The sequence below is a fragment of the Lithobates pipiens genome, unplaced genomic scaffold (genome assembly GCF_037356315.1).
Source record: "Lithobates pipiens isolate NorthernLeopardFrog02 unplaced genomic scaffold, aLitPip1_a1.2 Scaffold_23, whole genome shotgun sequence".
Taxonomy (NCBI): Eukaryota; Metazoa; Chordata; class Amphibia; order Anura; family Ranidae; genus Lithobates; species Lithobates pipiens.
In genome coordinates this window covers 115,294,909-115,319,086 of record NW_027507785.1, presented here as the reverse complement: position 1 = coordinate 115,319,086, position 24,178 = coordinate 115,294,909, and the positions used below count along the sequence as shown (strand labels likewise).

The 24,178-nt window shown below is 44.5% G+C and overlaps 1 protein-coding gene and 1 pseudogene across 2 annotated transcripts in view; both read right to left on the bottom strand.

Annotated features, from left to right (window-relative positions):
- Positions 1–852: 852 nt before the first annotated feature.
- ELFN2 (extracellular leucine rich repeat and fibronectin type III domain containing 2) overlaps positions 853–24,178 on the bottom strand; it is a 219,404-nt gene continuing 196,078 nt past the window's right edge. For both annotated transcript variants that reach the window (XM_077452241.1, XM_077452242.1), the window contains one exon: positions 853–6,552. In XM_077452241.1, the coding sequence (XP_077308367.1) occupies positions 3,747–6,161 (2,415 nt within the window). In that variant the 5' untranslated portion in view covers positions 6,162–6,552 and the 3' untranslated portion in view covers positions 853–3,746. The remainder of the gene's footprint in view (positions 6,553–24,178) is intronic.
- On the bottom strand, positions 16,774–16,953 carry LOC143928543 (U2 spliceosomal RNA; annotated as a pseudogene).

Below are 24,178 nucleotides of genomic sequence, written 5' to 3'. Positions count from 1 at the left end.
GGCTACGTGATCGAGAAAAACTGAGGTAGAAGAGAAACACTGGAATACTAGTCAGTACCAGTTTGCAAAAGTGTATTTACTTTGGAAGTGTTAGAATAGTTTTTACATTTTAGAAAGGGGAGACCCAAGACTGTCTATAATTCTGGAGGGTGCCTTGAGACTGTCCATAATTTTCGAAGGTGCCTCAATATTGTCCATAATTTTAAAAGGTTCCTTAATTGAAAAAGGGTTGAGAAACACTGAAGTACTGGATGCATTAGGGAATGTTTCTGCCAAATGTTTAAATAAAGATTTGTGAAGAAGGTGAGCAATGTGTGGCCTGATGTTACTGAATTTGCTATTGATTGAAGGTGACGAAGTCTGAAGTTGGCTCGGCACTTGTGGCTGTAGTATGGGAAAAAAGGAGCGAATAAAGTATAGTGTACCTTTTACAGATCAGTAGGCTTGATTTCTGCTGTGTGCAATAATTTGAAGGGATCCTAAAGGGTTTATATGCAAAATGATAAATATAAAGTAAAGAAAAATTTTATAAAAGAGAACCAGCTTGTTTTTTTTTTAAAGGTACACAAGGGAGAAAGCTATCAGAATCCTGTTCCTCTTGCTGGCTCTTAAAATGTCTTCTTTCCCTGAATTCATTTGTTGCTATTTTTTTTTGTAATAAATCTATTTAGATAAAATGTGCCATGGGGTATATAAATGAGCTATTCATAAATAAATAAATGATTACATTCCAATTTACCTCTTTCTAGTGTAAGTGTACCTTCATAGTGCAGTGTACCTTCATCTCTCCCACTAGATACCAGCAGATTCCCAGCAGGCAGGATGTCACCACATATCACTGCTGGATATACATTAAGAGTGAACTGTGCCAAGTGCTTTTATTTATTTTTTTCTTTGCCATTTGTGTTTTTTTGTCATTTTTTTGTTTTGTTTTTTTTGTTTTTTACACTAATGCATGCAAAAAATACAGTTCCCATCTCCTCCTTTGAAAATGATTGGCCTAAAACCTTGTGTACAAGTCGCTCCATCCTTTTCTCCCAAACCCTCCCACGCTCCCAATTCCACCCACAAAAAAAAAAAACATAAAACAAGAAGCCAAAAACAAATCATGTCTTTGAAAATACAGCAAAAAAAAACATAAAGTGCTCCTCTCACCTACCAACAATGGATGCAGCCATTTTGTGTTCTGAATCGATATTCGTGAAGCAGTATTCACTGATATCACCACTTTCAAGTGAGCTGATAGGCTGGATATTGGTTTTGATTACAAAATGGACACGCCCACTGCTTGTAAGCAATAGGTACAGTTATAAAGATAAAAAATAACCTAAGAAATATTAGTCAGCTTCTAAAAAGTCAAGAAAACACAGGGCAATGTAGAGGTGACAAAGGAAAGCCCATGCACTAGAGTAAGTGATGTTGCAAGCTGACTTCGTCAAGTTGAGGACACCAGGGAGAACATATAAAACAGGTAAATATCATCAATTCAGGAGGTAACAGAAAAACGAAAGCTCCTATTTAATATTTTGCTCTTTATTAACCTGTAGTGAGTATGTCTGCACTGCTGAGTGATACTGTAAGGCTTCATTTTAACCTTGCACACTGTAAGTCAAATGTACATCTTTCATTACAAACTGAGAACAATGTGCTAAAACTGCAGCATGCAGTGTTTATTTTATAAAGTCGTATCTTCAGTTAGCTTTCAATGTAAATTTAAAACGCTTAACACATCCTCAAGTCCATATAATCAGAAAATAGATATATATTTTTTGTTTATAGCCAAAGCTAGGCTTGTTTGTATGATCTTGGTATTTAGGATCCAAAAGTTGCAATTGTTCCATCAAAGATGGTATAGGTATAGATATTTGTAAATGCCATGATGACTTTTCAATGCCTGCAAAATGAATGGAAAAGATTTAAAGGGGACTCCTGAAAGGGAAAAAAGCACAGCGTGCCTAGGCCCATCACCTTTTGATTTGCTGCTAATCATGAACACATTAGGCTGAATACAATAAGCTGCGCTAACAAATTCCTGTTAGCCAAATAGCAAAGATCCACTGCACCTAAGCAAATGGGAACATGGTGCCAATTTTTAACTCCTATAGCAATATATTTTTTCTTTCATGCTACTGCATTTTTCATTACCAAGAAAAACATGATAAAGTTTAATATTTCACATTTTGTTTAGCTTTACACATACAATAAATTACCTTATGGATCTTCTCTGTTTAAAATGAATTTGCATGTTTCTAAAAGACCATAAAAGTTTTGCCTTTGTTCCAGAAAACATATACCTGAATATAAGGGGCCATGAAGCCTATCTCATTAGAATGGGCTTCTTAACGTTTGAAAAAGTTATATGTAGGAATTCCAGTGGTTTTGTATTGTGATGCACTTTTTAGTAAATTGTTTCTAGGTTATCACAATAGTTTTCTAATAACTCTTTTGAAATACAGGTATTTTCGTGATGTTAAAGATCTTCTATCTGGCTGCCATAAAGCTTACGGACAGATGTGAAGAACCACAGCTTGGTTTGCCTTGCTCATACTACATGGCACATTCCAGTTGAGCCAGTATACATTTTCCAAAGGTTTTCAATTAAAAGAAAATGCCAAATAAAACAAATTGTAGTACATCAATATATCCATTGCTTTTGTGGCATGCCATCTCACGAAAATCCATCAGTGTCACTAACTTGTCTGTGATGTGCAGAAATATAAACCATTGCAGATACATTTCATCCTAGACCCTACAGTAGACAAGCCTATGTGCTGCTGGTCATGATTTGTCGCTTGAAAAACAATATATGAAGTGTACACAATCTAATATTATTTAACTTAACCTGGCTGCAGTTCCGCTTTAATACACATTCAATAACATATCAAAAACTATGCTGAGTTAGCCACTTCTTTTAGAAACAATTCCTACTTGCTATCTAGGCTAATGCGTCTTCCTCCCCCAAGTCTTTGTACGCACACCTTCTCTCAGCAGCATGCAGACTTCAAATAGATTAATTTCTTCTGAAATTTGGAACATGCCTGAAAACTCTCAGTTTGAGATCTTACTCTCACTTTAATACAGTTTATTACCATCACTCTGGTCCTTCTTTATCCTAGCTATGATAGTTACCATACCAGTGCACCCTGCAGTATTGATATAATAGCAATAGTTATTTTTATCTTATGATGACAGGTATCATTTAAGGTCACTGTAATCATTTATGTAAGCAGAACAGCCTTTTCTCCAAAGCTCTTGGAATACAAATCCCGGTATCATTAAACTGCAGATCCACAGCCAATTTGTGTCACAAATAATTGCCTTCAAGTCATACAAACATTGAAGAAGGAACAATATAAGAATATTATTTTACATGACTGACTACATCAGAGATGGCTATTTTCTCCCCTGCTAGGGCTTGAATTCAGCTTGCAACATTTTGGGCTATGGGCGTTTTTTATCATAATAATATTATTCATAAAAATAACTCTAAAACCAAAATGTATAAATGGAAAGTCACCACTACAGTGTATGGAAACGAGGGGGGGAAAGTGTTAAAAAAAGGGGAGGAGGTCTGTGCCAGAAAATTCCCTGTGCAGAACCCATAAATCGAATTTTCTCCTCTCCTTTTATGAGGGTACATCCCCACCTCCAATGTAAACTTTAACTGCAAACTGCAATGCCTCAGCATCACAATTCTCAACATGTCCACAGCCCTGTCCGGCCTTTAGCACCCTCTTAGGTGTCAGTTACAGTTTCTGCTGAGCAGACACTCCTTTCCAGTAATCCAAAATGTCATGCAAGTCCTCCCCTTTGGCAAACTGGACTTTTTTGCGCAAAGCATGTCCAGCTGCTATGTAGACCTCTTCCCGTGTGTGTTTTTTGTAAGGACGGAAGCGCTCCCATATCTTGTGGGTGTTTTCAGTTGAGTATTCTGGGCTAGAGGAGTATCCAGAGAAATGGTGTCTGGGTGACAGCTGGGAATAGCTGGAGTCTCTCTTGGTACGAGAAAGGGGTTTCAGAAAGCTCACTCTCTGGCTTAATGTATCAGCACTTTCTTCATAATAAAGAGCAGGGAAGGAGTGGCGATGCTCACTACAGTGATAGGAAGGCTTGACATCTAAATGGTGAACTCCTGCAGAGGACACAAGAGGAAGGCGGTCCAAGGGACTGTTTAGGGGGCTGCTTTTCTCAATATATTTGGAGTCACACTTTAACGGCTGATCAGGGACATCCAAGCTAAAAACTCTGGCACTCTTAATGGAGCCACTAGACGAAATGCTGCAGCGTTTCTTTCCCACTGTGGCAGCATCTGCACTCAGCTGGCGCTGGAGAGGATGGACACCTTCCTTGTAGGGAGGAGAGAGGAAGCTCAACCTTTCCAAATGACCCGAAGAGCTGGCTGGAATTGACTGGCAATCGTAGCCCAGCTCCGGGTCCCCCCCCCCTAAAAAAGAAGCCGTGTCAAGTTTTAGGGCATCAATACAGTTATTGATAATTTGGTTCACTTTATCCACTTCTTTGGCAATAGTGGATATTTCAGCTGCTGAACCTTCACCATTATCCAATTCTCGAAAGTCTTCTTCATCCTCTTCTCCTGAAATGCCTCTGTGATTTCTGTCTAGTCCTTCCGCACTTCGTACTTCCATATAATTGGTCCCTTTTGGACCTTTTGGTGTTCCCATCTGAGAGTTCATTGACTTGGAAGGCATTCCTTTCTCCCCTCCACTTCCAAGTCCAACAGATGTTGGCAGTGAAGATATACGGGAGATTGGAATAGGATGTTCTGAGAACTTCTGGGAAGAATGAGAGCCAATACAAGGGTCAACATCTGAACCATAACGCATTTCAAGAATAGTCTTTTTCACATTGAGGGATTTTTTCTTCTCCTCTTGCATTCTCTTTTTTCTTAGACAGTAGTAGACTACTCCCAAAATGATGACCATGCCAAAGAGGCAACCTAATATAGTCATAATATAGTGAGTGGTGGTGGAAGTGTTGGGAGAAAATTCTTCCTTATCCTTGGACCGAGTAAAAACAAACAGGCAAGTATGGTTGTACCTCTTTGAGTTACGAATGGATGCTACACAGAAAGTATAGTTGACATGAGCCTTCAGCTTATCCAAGGTTATATACTCTTTCCTGTGCTTCAGGGTTGTAACGTCATATACAAAACTGTTGTTGTACTGCACCAGAATGTACATCTTTTTAAAAGGAGATGGAATAGTGACAATTAGAGTAGCTGAACTTCCTGTTACATGGTGAATTTCAATAGTGGGTATGCCAGAAGAATCTGTGGTAGAAGTGGGGGTTGGCTCAGATGAAATAATATCCCCATGACTATCACCAGAATTTTCATCTGTATCCGGCAAGGAGTTTGGTATGAAAGGAGTTGGCCTTTCACGTGGTATATAGGCGCCATTCTTGCACTGCGCTTGAAGGACAGTTATGGCATTTCGACTATGGTGAGGCCTGGGGCTGAGAAGTGGGTAACCTGCAAATTCTCTGGGGCTTTCACATTGCAAACGGTCATAATTACGGGTAAAATTGTTGAACATGACTAACCAGCCAAGAAAGCCATAAAGTTCGCAGTTGCAATGAAAAGGATTTCCTGCCAGTTCACATGCCATAAGTGCTTGAAGACTGATAAAGGTAATACTATCTAACTTTGTGAGTCGGTTAGAGGATAAATCAATGCTTATAAGGCTAGGACACTCTGAGAAAGCTCCTGGTGTTACCACCTCTATCAAATTGTGCTGCACAAAAAGGAACTGTAGTCTGGGCATACCCCTTAACATTCCCTCTGATAAATTAGTCAATTTATTATACCCAAGCTGCAGGATTTGTAAGTTGGATTGTCCTAAAAAGGCTCCATCCTCAATATATGAGATCTCATTTTTTGTGAGATTGAGGTCTGTTAGATTTCCAAAGCGAGAGAGGGAAGCATAGCCAATAATCTTTAACTTATTTTCATTAAGCCTAAGATCATGAACTGTACTGTTGATATGCTGGGGTATGGTTTCATATGGTGGTTGATTCTGGCTACAGATGGCTAGCCAGACATAACCCTTGTCACCTTCAATCAGCCAGCAATCACTCTCTGCCCCTGGTGGGAGGTACCAGAAGAAAGGAACTAGTGTCAAAAAGAACCACCAGTATGACATGTTGCAAAAAAAAACAAGAATGATGGGCCAGAGGAAGATATGATATCCAACTGCAGATTTGTGCCCAAGCTTAGCGAAGTCCGTTTATGACAGTCCTGGACAAAATTCTGCACATCATGTTCTATGGGACAGGATATGAGAACAACTTTCTTCTCAATAATAGTATCTGATCAAACAACTAGCTCCCCGTGAGCGACCAACAGTTACTCGTTTGTGTTTTCCAGTGTTTTTCTATCAAGCAGTGGAAAGTTAAAATGAACGGAAAGGGTGACAGGGAACAGAGGACAGAGATTGTGTATATAAGTGTGCCAGCCGCCTCTGTGCCCTGGGATGTAGATTTCAAGAGATGAATCCGTCTCTGTTTCTGTCCGTCTCCAGCTGCCACCAGAATCTGAAAGAAAAAGAGACAAGGCTATGTCAGCAGCGAAGGAAATAGGAGGGAGAAAAGGAAAGAAAGGCAGATGCTCGGAGGTAGAAAAGAAATGCATATACAGAAGAAAGACAAAATGTCAAATACGGGCATGTAAGAAAGAGATGCTAGATTTCTGAGGATATAAAACCGAGATAACAAGAGGAAAATTTAGAAAGCAGAGAAAGTCAGGCAAGTGGAAATAGGTGATAAATATGTAAATGATCCTCACACTGCCAAGGAGGGGGAGACAGGCAGGGAGATTAGAGGGAGATATAGCAGTAATCAAAGGCAGTGGGCTGAAAGATAAAGAGGAAGAGAATGAAAGAATGAAGAATGTAGAAGCTAATGAAAATTAGAGTACATATCAGGCTGCAAGATACAAAACTATACCCAACCAATGAAATGCATTTCTAAGCCAAAAAAATAAACATTAACAAAGCATAGCATTTACCAGATCCCCCCCTTATTTGTAGTTTTCATAGTGAAAAATGCTCCCTGATGAATTCAAGATACATTGCTGCTACATCTGACACAGTCACACAGAAGATAAATATAGGTCATTGCTGTGCACAGAAACTACATTCCCCTTGTATTGATATATGAGGCTATTATTTGCTGTGTGAGAGAAACTATCATTCTCTAATTGCCATATACTTAAAACAAACAATAGCAATTTAGCGGCTGCATAGATGGCTGCATGGGCAGCCATCGTTTGGCTTTGCCTTAAACAAGAGCGCTAAGGTCAAAAAACCTGCACAGATGTTCGCTTGCAGAGCAATGTCAATGTGAAAAAAAGCTGTTTGTTGGCTCAGAGAGGAGGGGGAGGGGTTGGCATGTAGAAAGCTTCCTATATTCTATACAGGGTACATAGATCTCTTTGCAGCAGCTTCTTGTATCTGTGTTCAGTTTGTGACTGTTGGGGCTAGAGTTGCCACCTCATCCCTTTAAACCCGAACACATATGAATTACACAGGTTCTGAGGCTAATTAAATGCAGATAATGCATCAAGTGAGTTTAATTACCACCTTAAAGCGGAGTTCCACCCAAAAATGGAACTTCCGCTTTAAGCACTTCTCGCCTCCTTACATGCCACATTTGGCATGTCATTTTTTTTGGGGGGGGGGCTTCATTAGAAGGGGGACTTCCTGTCCCATTTCCTCCTTCCGCCCAAGGAACGCCAAGGTGACTCCTCCTTTCGCCTTAGATGGCCCCTCCCTCTAGGCGATCTCCTGGGACAGGTCCCAGGAGATTGACTGTCCACTCTGGGAGCGCAGCGTGACTCGTGCATGCGCCGTGCATGCCCTGCCGTGAAGCAGAAAGCTGTCACGGCTGGGTGCCCAGAGTGGCAATGGAGGGGGAGAGGAGCGACACCCCATTCGGCCGCATCACCGTGGAACAGGTAAGTAAGTGTCTGTTTAGTAAAAGTCAGCAACTACACTTGTTGTAGCTGCTGACTTTTAATAGCATTTAATAGCATTTAATAGCATTAACATTAAATTTTTAATGTTTATTAAAAGTCAGCAGCTACAACAAGTGTAGTTGCTGACTTTTACTAAACAGACACTTTCTAGAGACAACAGTGCTGGTCGTGGACGCGGTGCATCATCATCAGCATGTGGCCATGGGACACGCTTGTCCTTATTTTCAGCAGCTGGACGTGTTGAGCCGCATCATGCCGAAGACTTGGTAGAGTGGATGTCCAAGCCCTCTTCATCCTCCTCATCCTCTCTCACCCAGGCTCAGGGTACTAGCAAAGCAGCTGCCAACGCATCCTCTTCCCTCGTCTCAATGTCATCATCAGTGACTCCTTCCCTAGACCCACCACGTCCTTCTGAGAAGTCCCGCGAACTGTTTGAGCACAGTGTTGGGTACATGCTCCAGGAGGATGCCCAGTGTTTTGTAGGCTCTGATGATGATACTCAGCTAGAGGAAGGCTGTAGCGTGAGTGCAGAGAGAGGGAATGCTTAAGAAGGACAGCAATCTAGCAGTCATGTTCCACAAGCTGCAGCATACTGCCAGGTTTGCTCCAGTGATGAAGAGGTAGGGGATGATGAGGGCACTGACTCCACGTGGGTGCCTGGTAGGAGAGAGGAGGAGGAGGAGGAAGCACATCTCCAACGAGGGAGGATGCCCTCCGGTGGTCAGCTTAGGGGCAGGACATAGACTGAATCACACCGCAGAGCTCCGCCTGTGCAGGGCGCTGCCTCTGTGCGTTATTCTAAAAGTTCTTTGGTGTGGGCCTTTTTTGAGACGAGTGCATCAGATCGCACCGCTGCTATTTGCAACATATGTCTCTAGCGTATCTTGCGTGGCAAAAGTATCACTTGGGCACCACATGCTTGACCAGACATATGTTGACCTGCCATGCAGCTCGTTGGCAAGCTTACCTCAAAGACCCACACCAAAGAACAAAACGGACCTCTCCTTGCTCCTCATCAGCTGGGATCTCCAACCCCACTAGACCTTCCTCTCTGAAACCTGTGCTGAGAGGAATGAAGGTGTAGAATTAGGTGTGTCACAGCCAAGTGCTTGCAGGCACTCTGCTAGCAGTATACCAACGTCCGATTGTAGCAGGCAAATTTTACTGCCACTTTTTCTCACGGAAGGCGATTCCGGCTCTCTACCAGCATGTGGAAGGCAATGTCCTTGCCTCGCTGGACAGGGCGCTCAGCGGTAAGGTGCATATTACCACTGACTCATGGTCCAGCAGGCATGAAGAGGGACGTTACCTGTCTTTCACGGCCCATTGGGTCACTCTTCTGGCAGCTGGGAAGGATGCAGGACAAGGTGCAGTAGTGTTGGAGGTTGTTCCGCCACCACGCCTCCAAAATGCTTCTACTGGTTGTGACACACCTCTCTCCTCCACCCCCTCCTCTTCTTCTTCCTCCATGGCCTCTTCCAGTGCTCTGTCCTTGGAACCAGCGCTGCTCCGTAGGCGTTCAAGGGGCTACGCAAGTAGGCAGGCAAAACCATGCCATGCTTGCGCTGGTTTGTTTGGGGGACAGGAGCCACACTGGGGCAGATATTTTGTCAGCTCTGCAGGGGCAGGCCGAGAGGTGGTTTGCGACATTGGCACCAACCTCCTCTCTGCCCTCCGACAGGAACAACTGACCCATGTGCCCTGTGTGGCTCATGTCCTTAACCTGGTGGTGCAGCGGTTCTTGGGCAGGTACCCAGGCTTACAGGATATCCTGAAGCAGGCCAGGAAAGTCTGTGTGCATTTCTGCAGATCATTTAATGCCTGTGCTCGGCTAGCTGAGCTCCAAAAGGAGTTGAACCTGCCGTAGAACCGGCTTATATGTGACATGCCCACCAGGTGGAACTCAACGTTGCCCATGCTGCAGCGGCTGCACACGCAGCAGAGGGCCATCAATGAGTACCTGTGCGACTACGGCACCAGGACAGGGTCAGGGAGCTTGGTTTTTTCTCACCACGCCAGTGGGGCATGATCAGGGATGCATGCACTGTCCTGTCACCATTTGAGGAGGCCACAAGAATGGTGAGCAGTGACAGTGCATGCATCAGTGACACTGTACCTCTTGTCCACCTGTTGGAGCATGCGCTGCGTGGAATAATGGACAGGGCTCTTGAGGCAGAACAGAGGCAGGAAGAGGAGGACTTCCTTGCCTCTCAAGGCCCCCTTTATCCGGACAGTGTTCCTGCTGTCCCACCCATCACACAGGAAGAGGACGAGGAGGAGGAGGAGGATTGTGTCAGCATGGAGGTGGAGCCTGGCACTCAGCATCAGCAGCAGCAGTCTTGTAGAGATGACTTATGCCGCACACGATCAAACAATCCGGTGGAAAAGTCCGGCAAACTCAAGTCCGCCAAACAAACCCCCCATGTGTAGCCTCCGGCATACTTTTTTGACCCGAAAGTACGGCGGACTTAGAATGCCGTGTTGCACATCAATCTGCCCGCCGTACTTGCATTTCGGCGGACAATCCGGCCGTGTGTGTGCCAGTCCGCCGTACTTTTGAAATGAGCGGACTTTTCCCGCCCGGAGAAAAGTCTGCTCATTTCGAGCGGGTCTCCAGGTAGGCGGGGCCCGCAAAGGAGACGTCGCTGGCCCCGCCGCCTGGTATGGACTTAAAGGGGAACCCCAATGCCGAAAAAAATCGGCGTGGGGGTCCCCCAAAGTCCACAACAGACCCTTGTCCGAGCACGCTACCCGGCCGGCCAGAAAAGCGAGCGAGCGCCCCCCCTCCTGAGCCATACCAGGCCGCGTGCCCTCAACATGGGGGGTGCCTTGGGGAAGGGGGGCCGCGCGGCTCCCCACCCCAAAGCACCTTGTCCCCATGTTGATGAGGACAAGGGCCTCTTCCCGACAACCCTGGCCGTTGGTTGTCGGGGTCTGCGGGCGGGGGGCTTATCGGAATCCAGGAGCCCCCTTTAATAAGGGGGCCCCCGGATACCGGCCCCCCACCCTATGTGAATGAGTATGGGGTACAATGTACCCCTACCCATTCACCTGTAAAATAAAGTACAAAAAAAACACAACACACGAGATAAAATACTTTATTGCACAGCTCCGGGGGTCTTCCGTCTTCGGGGGTCTTCTCGCCGGACTCCTCCGCTATCTTCTTGTAGCTCTTTTGCTAGCGGAGGAGTCCGGCTTTCTTCCTCGCCGCCGGCCTCTTCTCCCGACTTCGGGGGTCTTGTCCCCCTCTTCGGTTCTTCGAGAAGACCCCCGAAGACGGAAGACCCCCGGAGCTGTGCAATAAAGTATTTTATCTTGTGTGTTGTGTTTTTTTTTGTACTTTTATTTTACAGGTGAATGGGTAGGGGTACATTGTACCCCATACTCATTCACATAGGGTGGGGGACCAGTATCCGGGGGGCCCCCTTATTAAAGGGGGCTCCCGGATTCCGATAAGCCCCCCGCCCGCAGACCCCGACAACCAACGGCCAGGGTTGTCGGGAAGAGGCCCTTGTCCTCATCAACATGGGGACAAGGTGCTTTGGGGTGGGGGGGCCACGCGGCCCCCCCTTCCCCAAGGCACCCCCATGTTGAGGGCACGCGGCCTGGTACGGCTCAGGAGGGGGGGCGCTCGCTCGCCCCCCTTTCCTGGCTGGCTGGGTAGCGTGCTCGGACAAGGGTCTGTTGTGGACTTTTTTCGGCGTTGAGGGTTCCCCTTTAAGTCCATACCAGGCGGCGGGGCCAGCGACGTCTCCTTCGTGGGCCCCGCCTACCTGGAGACGCGCTCGAAATGAGCGGACTTTCCTCCGCGTGTGTGGGCGAGTCCGTTCATTTCGAAAGTACGGCGGACTTAGTATGGCAGGCTTAGTACGCCGTATTAGTCCGCTGAAAAAGTGCTGTGTGTGGGCAAGTAGCCCGTTTGGAAATTCCGACGGACAATCTGGCGGACGTCCGCCAGACTAAGTACGTCGGCCAGACAGCTACGTGTGTACGCGGCTTTACAGTCCCAAGAAACCCGTAGACTTGTATGTGGCTGGGAGGAGGTAGCTGCGGATTATGTTGTCCTTAGTGACCCAGAGGACTCCGGACCGAATGCCTCAGCTAACCTATGCTGCATGGCATCCCTGATCCTGCAAAGCCTGCGGAAGGATCCTCGTATTCTTCAGATCAAGGAGAGAGACCATTACTGGCTGGCCCCTCTCCTTGATCCACGGTACAAGGGTAAGGTTGCGGACCTTATCTTGCCGTTGCAGAGGGAGCAGAGGATGAGACATCTCCGGGAGGCCTTACAGAAAGGTCTGTGCAACGTGTTCCCAGAGACTGGGAGGTTACAAACTCCTGGTCCTGGACAACGTGTTGCTGAGGCATCGGTCAGAAGGAGCGGGGAGAAGGTGGCCGTCTGACCGATGTGTTCAGACAATTTTTTAGTCCACAGCCCCAAGGTATGCGGAGCAACCATCGCCAGCGTCTGATTTGCATGGTGCAGGAATACCTAGGAGCAAGGTCAGACTTGGACACCTTTCCCACCGAAAATCCTCTGGCTTACTGGGTCTTGAGGATGGATCACTGGCCAGAGCTTGCACAGTATGCAATTGAGCTACTGGCCTGTCCTGCATCCAGCGTTCTTTTGGAACGCACCTTCAGTGCTGCTGGTGGCTTTGTAACCAATCACAGGGTGCGCCTGTCCCCCGACTCGGTTAATCGACTGACCTTCATAAAGATTAATCAGTCTTGGATCACCACCGGCTACCAAGCACCTGAAGCTGATGTAACCAAATAATTTTTTTTTAAATATCACATCCCTTCAAGACTGCCTATGCTGATGCTGAGTGACTGTCCTGTTATGTTGACTGTCTATCTTCTTCCTCCTCCGCTGATATCTTGGAAGAACATTTTTGGTTCTGGGTGATGCCACCAGCCCAATTTTTCAGCCCCTGTTTAACAGGTGGCGTGTAATTACAATTTTTTATGCAATGCTTTGCAGCAGGGCTCATTCCTGCACTGCAAATAGAGTATACGGGAGAGGTTGCAGTGTCGTGGCACCGGCACCAGTGCCACCAGCCCAATTTTCAACAGGGGCATGTAATTACAATTTTTGATGCAATGCTTTGCAGCAGGGCTCATTCCTGCACTCCAACTAGAGTATATGGGAGAGGTTGCAGTGTATAGGCCCAATTTTTCAGCCCCTGTTTAACAGGGGCATGTAATACAATTTTTGATGCAATGCTGTGCAGCAGGGCTCATTCCTGCACTCCAACTAGAGTATCTGGGCGAGGTTGCAGTGTTATGGCACCAGCAAGCAGTGCCTAAGGCCCAATTTTTTCATCCCCTGTTTAACAGGGGCATGTAATTACAATTCTTGATATAATATTTCACAGCAGGGCCCGTTCCTGCGCCCACCGAGAGTAACTCTGAGGACTTACAGTGTTGTGGCACCAGCACCACTACCACCACCACAACCACCAAAGGCCCTATTTTTCTACCACTGTTCAACAATGGCATGTAATTACAATTCTTGATATAATTGTTCACAGCAGGGCTCTCCAGCGCCTACCAAGAGTCACTTTGAGGGCTTACAGTGTTGTGATGACACCAACACCTTAGGCGCAAATTTCTGAAGAGCATATAGGGCAGGCCCCTACTTTCAAACATCCAACTTACAAACGCCTCCTACTTGCAAATGGAAGGAGACAACAGGAAGTGAGATGAAAAAAGAGGGACGGCAAAACATATCATACAGGGGTGATAACCCTTCCATATGTTTTTCAAAAAGCTTAAAAATAGATTTTTTGACTGGAGCTACACTTTAAAAATGTACCAGTTCAAAATTACAAACAGATTCTACTTAACAGAACAAACCTACACAGTCCCTGTCTTGTTTGCACTGCCTGTATACTCCTGTTCTGAGTATATAGGGTCTGGGAGCCCCACGTCTTTCCTTTTTCAATATGGGTACATGGTTCCCCTTAATATCCGCACAAGACCCAAAGGGGCTGGTAATGGGCAGGGGGGCTACCTATGCCATTTTTCTCAATGAGTTTCATCCATATTGCCAGTACCAGATATTACATTAAAACCGCAAGCAGTTTTAAATTACTTTTTTTCTGTTAAATGTAATTTTGTGCAGGGACTGTTCTAAACACTGGGAACACGTGCCACTTCACAGGCATACTATAGACACCCCCCAGGCATGATATTTAAAGGAACATTTCACTTTTTTTCACTTTAATCGTCATTAAAATCAGTGCTCCCGAAAAAACGGCCGTTTTTAAAAACATTTAAGGCATTGACCCATGTCCCCTGGGGCAGGAGCCAGGTCCCCAAACCCTTTTTAGGACAATATCTTGCATGTTAGCCATTAAAATTAGCACTTTTTGTTTTGAACGTTTGAGTCCCATAGACTTCAATGGGGTTCTAAAGTTCTAAAGTGCGGCCCCCCCACCCCAAATCACCTTGTCCCCATGTTGATGAGGACAAAGGCCTTTTCCTGACAACCCTGGCCGTTGTTTGTCGGGGTCTGCGGGCGGGGGACTTATCGGAATTCAGGAGCCCCCTTTAATAAGGAGGCCCCCAGATCCCAGCCCCCCACCCTATGTGAATGAGCATGGGGTACATTGTACCCCTACCCATTCACCTGGGGGAAAAATTGTCAACACACTACACAGGTTTTTAAAGTAGTTTATTAGACAGCTCTGGGGGTCTTCTTCTGACTTGGGGGGTCTTCTTCCGACTTCTCCGTGCTTTCTGGTTCTTCTCGCTGGGCTCCTCTGCTATTTTCTGCTCCTTTGCCGCTCTTTTGCTAGCGGAGGAGCCCAGCTTTCTCCTGCGTTGTCGCCGACGCAGTCATATTCTTCTTCTTCCATCTTCTGTTCTTCCGATGTTGACACGACGCTCTCTCCCACTGTAATGCCGTGGACATGGTGCATGGCGACTTATATAGGCATAAGGGGCGGGGTCACTAGGTGGTGTCACGCAGTGACCCCGCCCCTTATGATGTCACAGTCCCAGCATGCCTCGGGACTGTGACATCATAAGAGGCAGGGTCACCGTATGAAATCATCCGGTGACCACGCCCTTTATGCCTATATAAGTCGCCACGCACCGTGTCCACAGCATTACAGCGGGAGAGAGCGCCGAGTCAACATTGGAAGAACAGAAGAAGGAAGAAGAAGAAGATGGCGACGACGAAGGAGAAAGCCGGCTCCTCCTCTAGCAAAAGAGCAGAAGATAGTGGAGGAGCCCGGCGAGAAGACCTGGAAAGCGCAGAGAAGTCGGAAGAAGACCCCAGAAGTCGGAAGAAGACCCCCGGAGCTGTCTAATAAACTACTTTAAAAACCTGTGTGAGTGTGTTTTTCTATTAACACTTTTTCCCGCAGGTGAATGGGTAGAGGTACGATGTACCCCATACTCATTCACATAGGGTGGGATTGGGCGGGATTAAAGAGGGCTCCCGGATTCCGATAAGCCCCACACCCACAAACCCCAACAACCAACAGCCAGGGTTGTCGGGAAAAGGCCCTTGTCCTCATCAAAATGGGGACAAGGTGCCCCCTTTCCCTAAAGAACCCACCGCCCCATGTTGAGGGCATGTGGCCTGGTATGGTTCAGGAGGGGAACCTCCTGAACCGTAGCCACCCTCTTTCCTCACTGGCCGGGCTGCATGCTCAGATAAGGGTCTGGTATGGATTTGGGAGGACCCACATGCCGTTTTTTCAGCATAGGGGGTTACCCTTAAAATCCATACCAGACCTAAGGGCCTGGTGTACAGTACCCTGTAGCCGAGAACCAGTACGATAGGATCGCGCTGGAAACATTCTCGCGGGCAGGTTTTTTTTTTTGAAAAAGCCCATGGCGTGCAAAACACACCCAAAAAACTTCCACCCGGTGCATAAAAAAAAGTGCACACACATAAAGAGTGAAACACTAAAAAGTGCAGACGGGTGTCTGATGTCCTCCAAAAGAAAGACCATACCCTGATCCCCCGGGGCGTTAGGCTCCAGACAGGGACTGAGGTACCAGACTCAACAAGTGGTCTCCTGGACGAAACCAGGGGACCTCCTTTCCCCGGGAGGACTGCCGAAACAGAACCTCCTAGGTACTAGGTACTATGGGGGCTTCCCCGAAGGTAGGCCCCCCCAATGGAGATTGGACCAAGCCAGAAGGCCTATGTCCGCTCTCCCAAAGACTTTCAGGATTGGTCCGAGGACCGACACCCTACTCATCACACGTGCAGTGACAAAAACAGTGACAAAGACACACAAAAATAAAAAGTGAGGAAAGGGATAGTGAAGAGGAGAGTGAAAGGTGGCCATTGTGCAATACAATGACCGGCCCTCCGGCCAGGAATCAAAAATTCCTCTGGTCCTAGCCAAAAGGCCGGGCCCTAGAGGCAGGTGTAAAAAAGCGTGTATCTGGTGACGTGACCTAGGTGCCTAAATCAAAGTGCTGACGCACAGTGAAAGAAGGCACCCTGGACTGCCACTCCAGGGGCACATCACCATGGGCTTTTCAACAGAAGCGTCCCTGGCCCCCAGCCCAGACCACAACAGCCCCCACCCCTAATCAGGAAGGTATAGAGATCCAGGAGCTCAGTGAGACCCGGACACTTCAGGTCACACCCTCACTCCCATCACTCCACCTAATTACATTCGGGACGTACTGGCCATTCCCCCCACTCTACAAAAGGGGAACAAGCGTTCCAATCCCGAAAAACTGACCGGAGCTAAAGCTGCCACAATCCAGGCCAGAAGGCTTCGACCAGTGGTTCTCCATCCCCATCAGAAGGCTTCCCTTTCGGCTACGAACCGCTCCAGGTCACCTTTACACCAGCAGGCTTTGCATAGCAACCGCCAACCCTGCTCCACCTCGCCGTAGAACAGGGACGGAAGCAAGCGCCACCTCCTGGTAACTGATAAGAACAGATACTACACTTGATCTTAGCCAAAAGGCCGAGAAGTGATTCTCGCGGGCAGGTGCTGTAGTTGCCGTTGCGTCGTAGTTGGTCTGGCGAACCAGCATACAGACGGGCGGACTTCCCGACAAGAACTAGGGTCCGACAGACTTTCGGCGGAAAGATTTAAAACATGTTTTAAATCTAGGTCAGCCGCACTTTGGGGAAGAAAAAGTCCGCTGGAGCCCACACACGATCGAATTGTCCGACATACTCTGTTCCGCCGGACTAAGTGCGCCGGAAAATCCAATCGCGTGCATGTGGCATAAGATGTTTGGAACAACCTACCTGCCGAGTCCCTTCACAAATTGTGCACAAGTATACTTAGAACAATTGACACTGTTTGAAGTTGAAGGGTGGTCAAACCAAATATTGATTTGATTTGGATTTCTCTTCTGTTCATTTACTTTCCACTTTGTTACTTGATAAAAATAAACTATTAACACTTCTATTTCTGAAAGCATTCTTAATTCACAGCATTTTTCACACCTGCCTAGAACTTTTGCACAGTACGGTGTATATATATATATATGGTATACAGTATATTAATATATAACATTTTCTTTCAGGACAAACTATTCCTTCATAGATGTGAATTTCCATGCATTATTTGCATTTGCTGTGGTAATAAGCCACAATAACTCTACCTTTTGGGTTAACAATGTAGTGTAAATTCTAGATTTGCACTTTAAATTTTAGTGGAAAACTGCAAGCTGTTATGCCAGCTAAGCAAAACCATATCTAGTAAAAACTGTACAGTTTTACTTTAAAAAAAGAGCTGATCTTGTTTTAGAAAAGTCCCACAGGTCCATGTTTAAAAGATGAGTTGTCAGTATCGAATTCAAAGAGTAAAGGAGTATAAAATGTTGGAGCAGTATAAAAATATTGTGATATAATATTTCATACAAGCCAGGTATCTGCACTATCTACTATGGAAACCACAGGCTTCTTTCCTGGGCACACTGGAATATAAGATATTTATTTAATTGGGCTAAATCAGCAGGCAGTGATGCCCTGACCCACTTTAATTTCTGTCCCACCCTTTTTACTGTGAGGTATCATTTCCTGGATTCATATTTTTTACTCATCCCATACCTAAAAGTAACTCTACTTTTAGCTCAGGTAGGCTGTAAATGTCACCTTCCCCTGCAGCAAACCACCCATTCAAGTCTTATGCCACGTACACACGATCGGACATTCCGACAGCAAAATCCATGGGATTTTTTCTGACGGATGTTGGCTCAAACTTGTCTTGCATACACACGGTCACACAATGTTGTTGGAAATTCAGAACGTCAAGAATGCGGTGACGTACGTGGAGCCAAGAAAATTGAAGTTCAATAGCCAGTGCTGCTCTTCTGCTTGATTCCGAGCATGCGTAGAACTTTTGCGTCGGAATTGTGTACACATGATTGGAATTTCCGGATGTGTTCACATCATTGTGTACACATGATTGGAATTTCCGGATTTTGTTGTCGGAAAATTTGAAATCCAGCTCTCAAATTTTGTGTGTCGGAAATTCCGATGTAAAATCTCTGATGGAATTTCCAACAAAGAGCTCCCTTTGAACATTTTCTGTCGGAAAATCTGACCATGTGTACGCCGCATTAGACTTATCTGCTGCTGCTTCTCTGACATCTTCACTGTGTGGCATGCTGGGAGTTACACAGCCTCCGAATTATAGCCTCCATGAATGAACAAAAAAACTCCATATAATCCCAGAAAAGATCACCGTTGGAACAAATAATAAATGGCCCTTCCACAAAAATGAATGGAGATTCTTCTGTGCATGCCTGAATGTAGCAAAACCTGGCTGTGTGATTTTTGGAGTGGAGGTTTGTGGCCCAGGAGACCACACAGAAGATCATAGAGGAGCACTTGACTCTGCAGAGCAACTGTGAGGACAATCTCAGTCCTTCTTCTGTGGATTTGAGGATGGACTGCTCCACAATACCTGCAGCTAAAAAGGTCAGTATGTGCTTGTTTAAATGCTTTTTCCCCTCCCGCAACCCACTCAATCTAGTCTTATGCTATGTACACATGGTAGGATTTTCTGCCAACAAAACCGTGGATTTTTTTCCGAAGGATGTTGGCTCAAACTTGTCTTGCATACAAACGATCACACAAAAGTTGTCGGAAATTCCAAACGTCAAGAACGTTGTGATGTACAAGGCTTACAATGAGCCGAGAAAAATGAATTTCAATAGCCAGTGCAGCTCTTCTGCTTGATTCCGAGCATGCGTGGACTTTTGTGCATCGGAATTGTGTACACACAAGTCTTGTTGTCGGAAAATTTGAGAGCCTGCTCTCAAACATATGTTGGCAGAAATTCCAACAACAAATGTTCCATGAAGCATACACTCGATCGGACTTTCCGACAACAAGCTCACATCCAACATTTGTTGTCAATCATATCGCGTGTATGGCCCAATAGACTTACCTGTTCCCGCTCCTCTGACATCTTCACTGTGTGGCTTGTGGGAGTTGCACAGCCTCTGAATTATAGCCCCCATGAATGCACAGAAAAAACCTCCATATAATCCCAAAAAAGGTAGCTGTTGGAACAAATAATAAATGGCCCTTCAACAGAAATGAATGGAGACTCTTTTGTGCATGCATAAAGGTAGCAAAACCTGGCTGTGAGAATTCTGGAGAGGATGGTTTGTGGTCCCAGAAAACTGCACAGTGAAGAGCGTAAAGGAGCAGGTGACACTGCAGAGCAAGTAAGAGGATAACGTCAGTGCCTCTTCTGTGAATTTAAGGATGGACTGCTCCACAATGCCTGCAGCTACAAAGGTCAGTATGTGTTTGTTTTAATATTCAATTACTGCTTCCTATTTTTTAAGAATGTGTAAATACTTTGATGTTCATAGGCTGGTCATTTGCACTATAATACAAAGGCATCTACAGCTTTGGCCTGAGGTACATCACCAAGCTTGCCTTAAAATATCACTCAAACCATACTCTTCACTCCTCCCAAGTCCTTCTGCTGTTTCAACACCTCCTCCCTTGCTTGACTCCAGGACTTCTCCAGAGCCTCTCCCATTCTCTAGACCTCCTTACCCCAATCTGTTCAGCTATCTTCTACTCTTTCTGCCTGAAATCACATCTCTTCAGTAAAGGGCTATCTATTTCCCTAAAAAGGGAAAATTTTAATTCTCCATCAATTAATCCCCAAGCAGTTGTTACTTTTTGTATCACTTACCCCTCCCTTTTAGATAAGCTTTTACAAGCAGGGCTCTCCTAATCCTCTTGTCTTGAATTGTATTGTAAATGCATTTCCCTTTATTTTGTAAAGCTCTACACAAACTATATAAATCCTGTATAATAATAATAATTGGATTACCAAGAAGACAGTTAAATACACAGTTCAAATACATATATGTTTACTGTTTTACATGTCAAAGATTTTGGTCTGCTACACATGCCTTTTCTTTTTGACAGAATGTTAACTTTGCTTTGAGGTTTACCATCTATCACTGTTTTCCTGGGTCATCTCTGTCCTCACTTGACAGAGGTGATGATGATAATTTGATTATGCAATCATCAGGATAGAGGCACATAGGTTCAACAAAATATACCTGTAGCACCCTCTAGTGTGCTACTAGTGTTAGTGTAGGAAAATGTATTTGGTATAACTCATGGTAACTGTGTGAGTCTATAATTAGGTTGGATTACTGCAGGTCAGGCTGGGCGGCTCCACAGGGCAGGTCTCTGGTACCTCCCCCTGGATCTAGAAGCTTGGAAAAGTCGGAGGCCAGGAGGTCCTGATCTGCATACTTGTCGGGTGGAAGATGGAGTGCTGAGGAGGCTGTCAGTGTCCTAAGAGGGGTCCCCTGGCTCTGCCTTCAGCCTGGGGCTCAGGCTGGCTTGGAAGAATCCTTTCAGCATCTGGTTTGCAAAAAAATCTTGCAAGGAAAGAAGTTGTCCTCATTGGAGTTCTTCTAGTCAAGTTTGGCATCCCATAATCCCTACACCCTATCCAAATTGTTTCTCCCAATAAAACAACAAAAACAAGCCCATGGACTGATTTCTTGTGTCCGGAAGCAAGTGGAAACGTGTGCTGCCTGGCTGTGCAGAAATAGGGAAGCCAGTTACCAGCAGCCCTTGTAGGGGTAGTGCTACATACCATTCATAATTTAATATTTTGGGTGAGGCTGATATGTGTGATAGAGCTGGACTGTTAAAAGTGAAAATTGGTTCAGAAGGATCTACCGTAAAGTCATTTTCCCTGCAAAGAAGCAATTCCTTGATGGTAATCTAGTATGGGTGGACCCAGTCTGATTCTAGGCTGCTAGCTCTCTGATAGTGACAAAGGAAGCCCTTTCCAAATGGTAAACTCTTGGATGTATACAGTGGACCATTTAATACAAAACATCATCTTACTTAAAGACTTAAGCTAGCCATAGACGGTTCCAATCTTGGTAGGTTCAGCAGGAATTGGCTATGGTTTGAATCACTTGTGGGCAGGCTGAATGTACCTAAGTTGATCGATCAATCAACTTGGGTACAACCAGCCTGTCAAATATTATATTTGATCATTGCTAGCAGCTGTTAAAGCCACTAGCAATAATCACTGTAATCTCCCAGTGGGGACGGCTTCCTCCGACCCCCGCCAGGAGAACGCAATGGCTCCGCGGGAGGGCTTCCCCATTAACGCTGACTGTGTTGATGGGGAAATCAAGCAATTTTCACTTTCTGTAGGCTGTGGTTGCTGTGCAAAATTCAAAGACCGGCTAATCAGAATTTAAAGTCCTTTGACAGCTAAAACTGTAAACATATACTGTATGCATTTCAGCTTAGTATTTAATTATTTGCCCAAAGTTGCATTCAAATCATTTAAAGAAATGTAATGCTTTCTGTTTAATCTTTATCCATTTTCAGTAGTGATTATGTTACAGTGTTGCATCATGATTATTGCTAATCCAGACATGCTTAAACCATTTTGGCTCTCTATATAATCACATATGAACCATTAATGTAGATCATCAAGCCAGGATGAAGCAATCTGGGTTTCTACATAATGACTGCAGATTATTGCAAGGATAGACTGGTTTGTAGTGTGCACTGCAGATCATCAGGATAGGGATGGATCTTAGATTTCTTTAACCTAGTGGTCACTGCAGTCTATAAGTATAGGATCAGGCAGTGCTTCCTCTCAACATATATCAGTATCTATAGAACACAATTAGGTCCATATAAGCAAGTTAGCAACCCTGACAGCTGCAGTATATGAAGGCATCTTTTGATCAGCGAGAGTTCCTGTGATCTACACTGCCTCAAAAAATAGTATTTAGCAACAAAAAGAAAAAAAAATCACATAGCACTATATTTAGTTTTCAATATTCTACAACGTAATTTCCTAAATACTATTACTGTATTCATTTATATTATCAGCACAGGTGCAGGCTTTTTATACCATAACTGCTTTATGTTAGTTCAGTCTTGTTGTCACTAGAGGAACAAGATGTGCTAGTTTACTACATTTAATGTCATCTCCACTTTGCAGGTAGAATCAATATTTATATGGCATCAGACAGAAATAGCTTTGTGTATAAAAGAGTGAAAACTACATAAGGGGCCATATAGTGTTAGAAGTCTATACAATATGAAGATGGATTATGCATGTAGGAAAAGACATAGGTACGTTTCTTTATTATATAGTTCTGATTGCACTTTACCTGGGTGTAACACCAGAAAGTGCTAGGCTTTTACGCTTTATTGTGACGGCTACATATTATTAGTATAGATAGTAAATAAATAGATAGTAAAAGGTTTCTATATAATATAGTGTAAACTGGAAATTGTTATAAGACAGATTTAGAAAGCTGTGGCCTAATTAAATGTGCATATAATTTTGTCGTGCACCACTTTTGAAGCCTGTATGCCAACCTTTCTCTATTATATTCATAAAGGTTTAAAGAGTTACGTGGTGTACTGGAAAAAAGGTAAACTGCTCTTTGAAGCAGTAAAAAAGAATGGACTAGGAAGACTAGAAAAAGGTCCCTTCAAGAGATTCAAATGGGGCTTGGGAAAAACAAAGATCACATGACATTGAGGAATCTTCTGGAATGTCATGTGATCTCTTGGAATATTCTGGAAAAGGGGCTAGTTATAAGGGGTCCCCTGCAGAAAGATTCCCGCCAAAAGTCACCGTTCGTGCAACAAGCTCCCCACCCTCCCTTCCTTGTCGCTAGGCACATTATGTGGTTCTGTCATCCTTCATATTTGAAGGGCGGACTTTTGGTTATGGCTATTCTGTAATGCTTTAAGGGCTTTAAGACTGAGCTGCTTGAAGTTTATTGTTTGAAAGTTAAGAATTTTATGAATTAATACAATTAAAAAGATGGTATTATTTATTTATTTAATTGAATACACCAATAAATGTGGCGCAGCCAATTTTATGCCATCAATTTGTTGTGTGTCATTATTTTAGTAGGTATTAGCTATTAAGGCAAGATACGGCCTGCATTCCCATGCCATAGCTAAGAAAGCATTAGCAGTGTGTAGTTTCAGGAAAATAAATGCTATAGTTTTGGTTAAAAAAAAAATACATCTACCAGATGTAGGAGGAGGAAAAGCTGTATTTATATAAGCCACTGTCATAGTGCCATACAAGCCATGGAAACATTTTGCTCTTCTGCAGCTCTTTATACATATGGACAATTTCCATAAATAAGGAAAAAAAAAAACCTGATAGACAAAAGCTAAATTGTAAAATGGGTAAACTGAGAAATGTCCCCAGTGAGCTAAACCAGTGGTCATCTCATTGACCGTTAAACTCCAAATTTTGAATCCCAGGGACCACTAACATGAATTTTGCTTGCAAACCAAAAAGCAGTGCTATACATATAATCAACATTAACCAAACTGTATATAATCATCAAAGGTTTACAAAGATGCTAACAGTTCAAACAACAATGAATAATTCATGAATTAGATAAATTCATGTAATTCGGGGTAATAGGTCATACCATACTATTGCACTTTTTTGATAGTTTCGTAATTTTTTTTTGCACTTTATTGGTAATCAGTTGCCTATTATTGCACCTTTGCACTTTATACCTTTGATGAATTGATGTATTTCATGAATTATTCATTGCTGTGTGCATTGGTAGCACCTTTGAAAACCTTTACTGATTATATGCACTTTTGTTAATGTTGATTATATGTATAGCGGTACATTTTGGTTTATATTTAACATGAATTGGTATCACAGTTTATAGCTAGCTGCT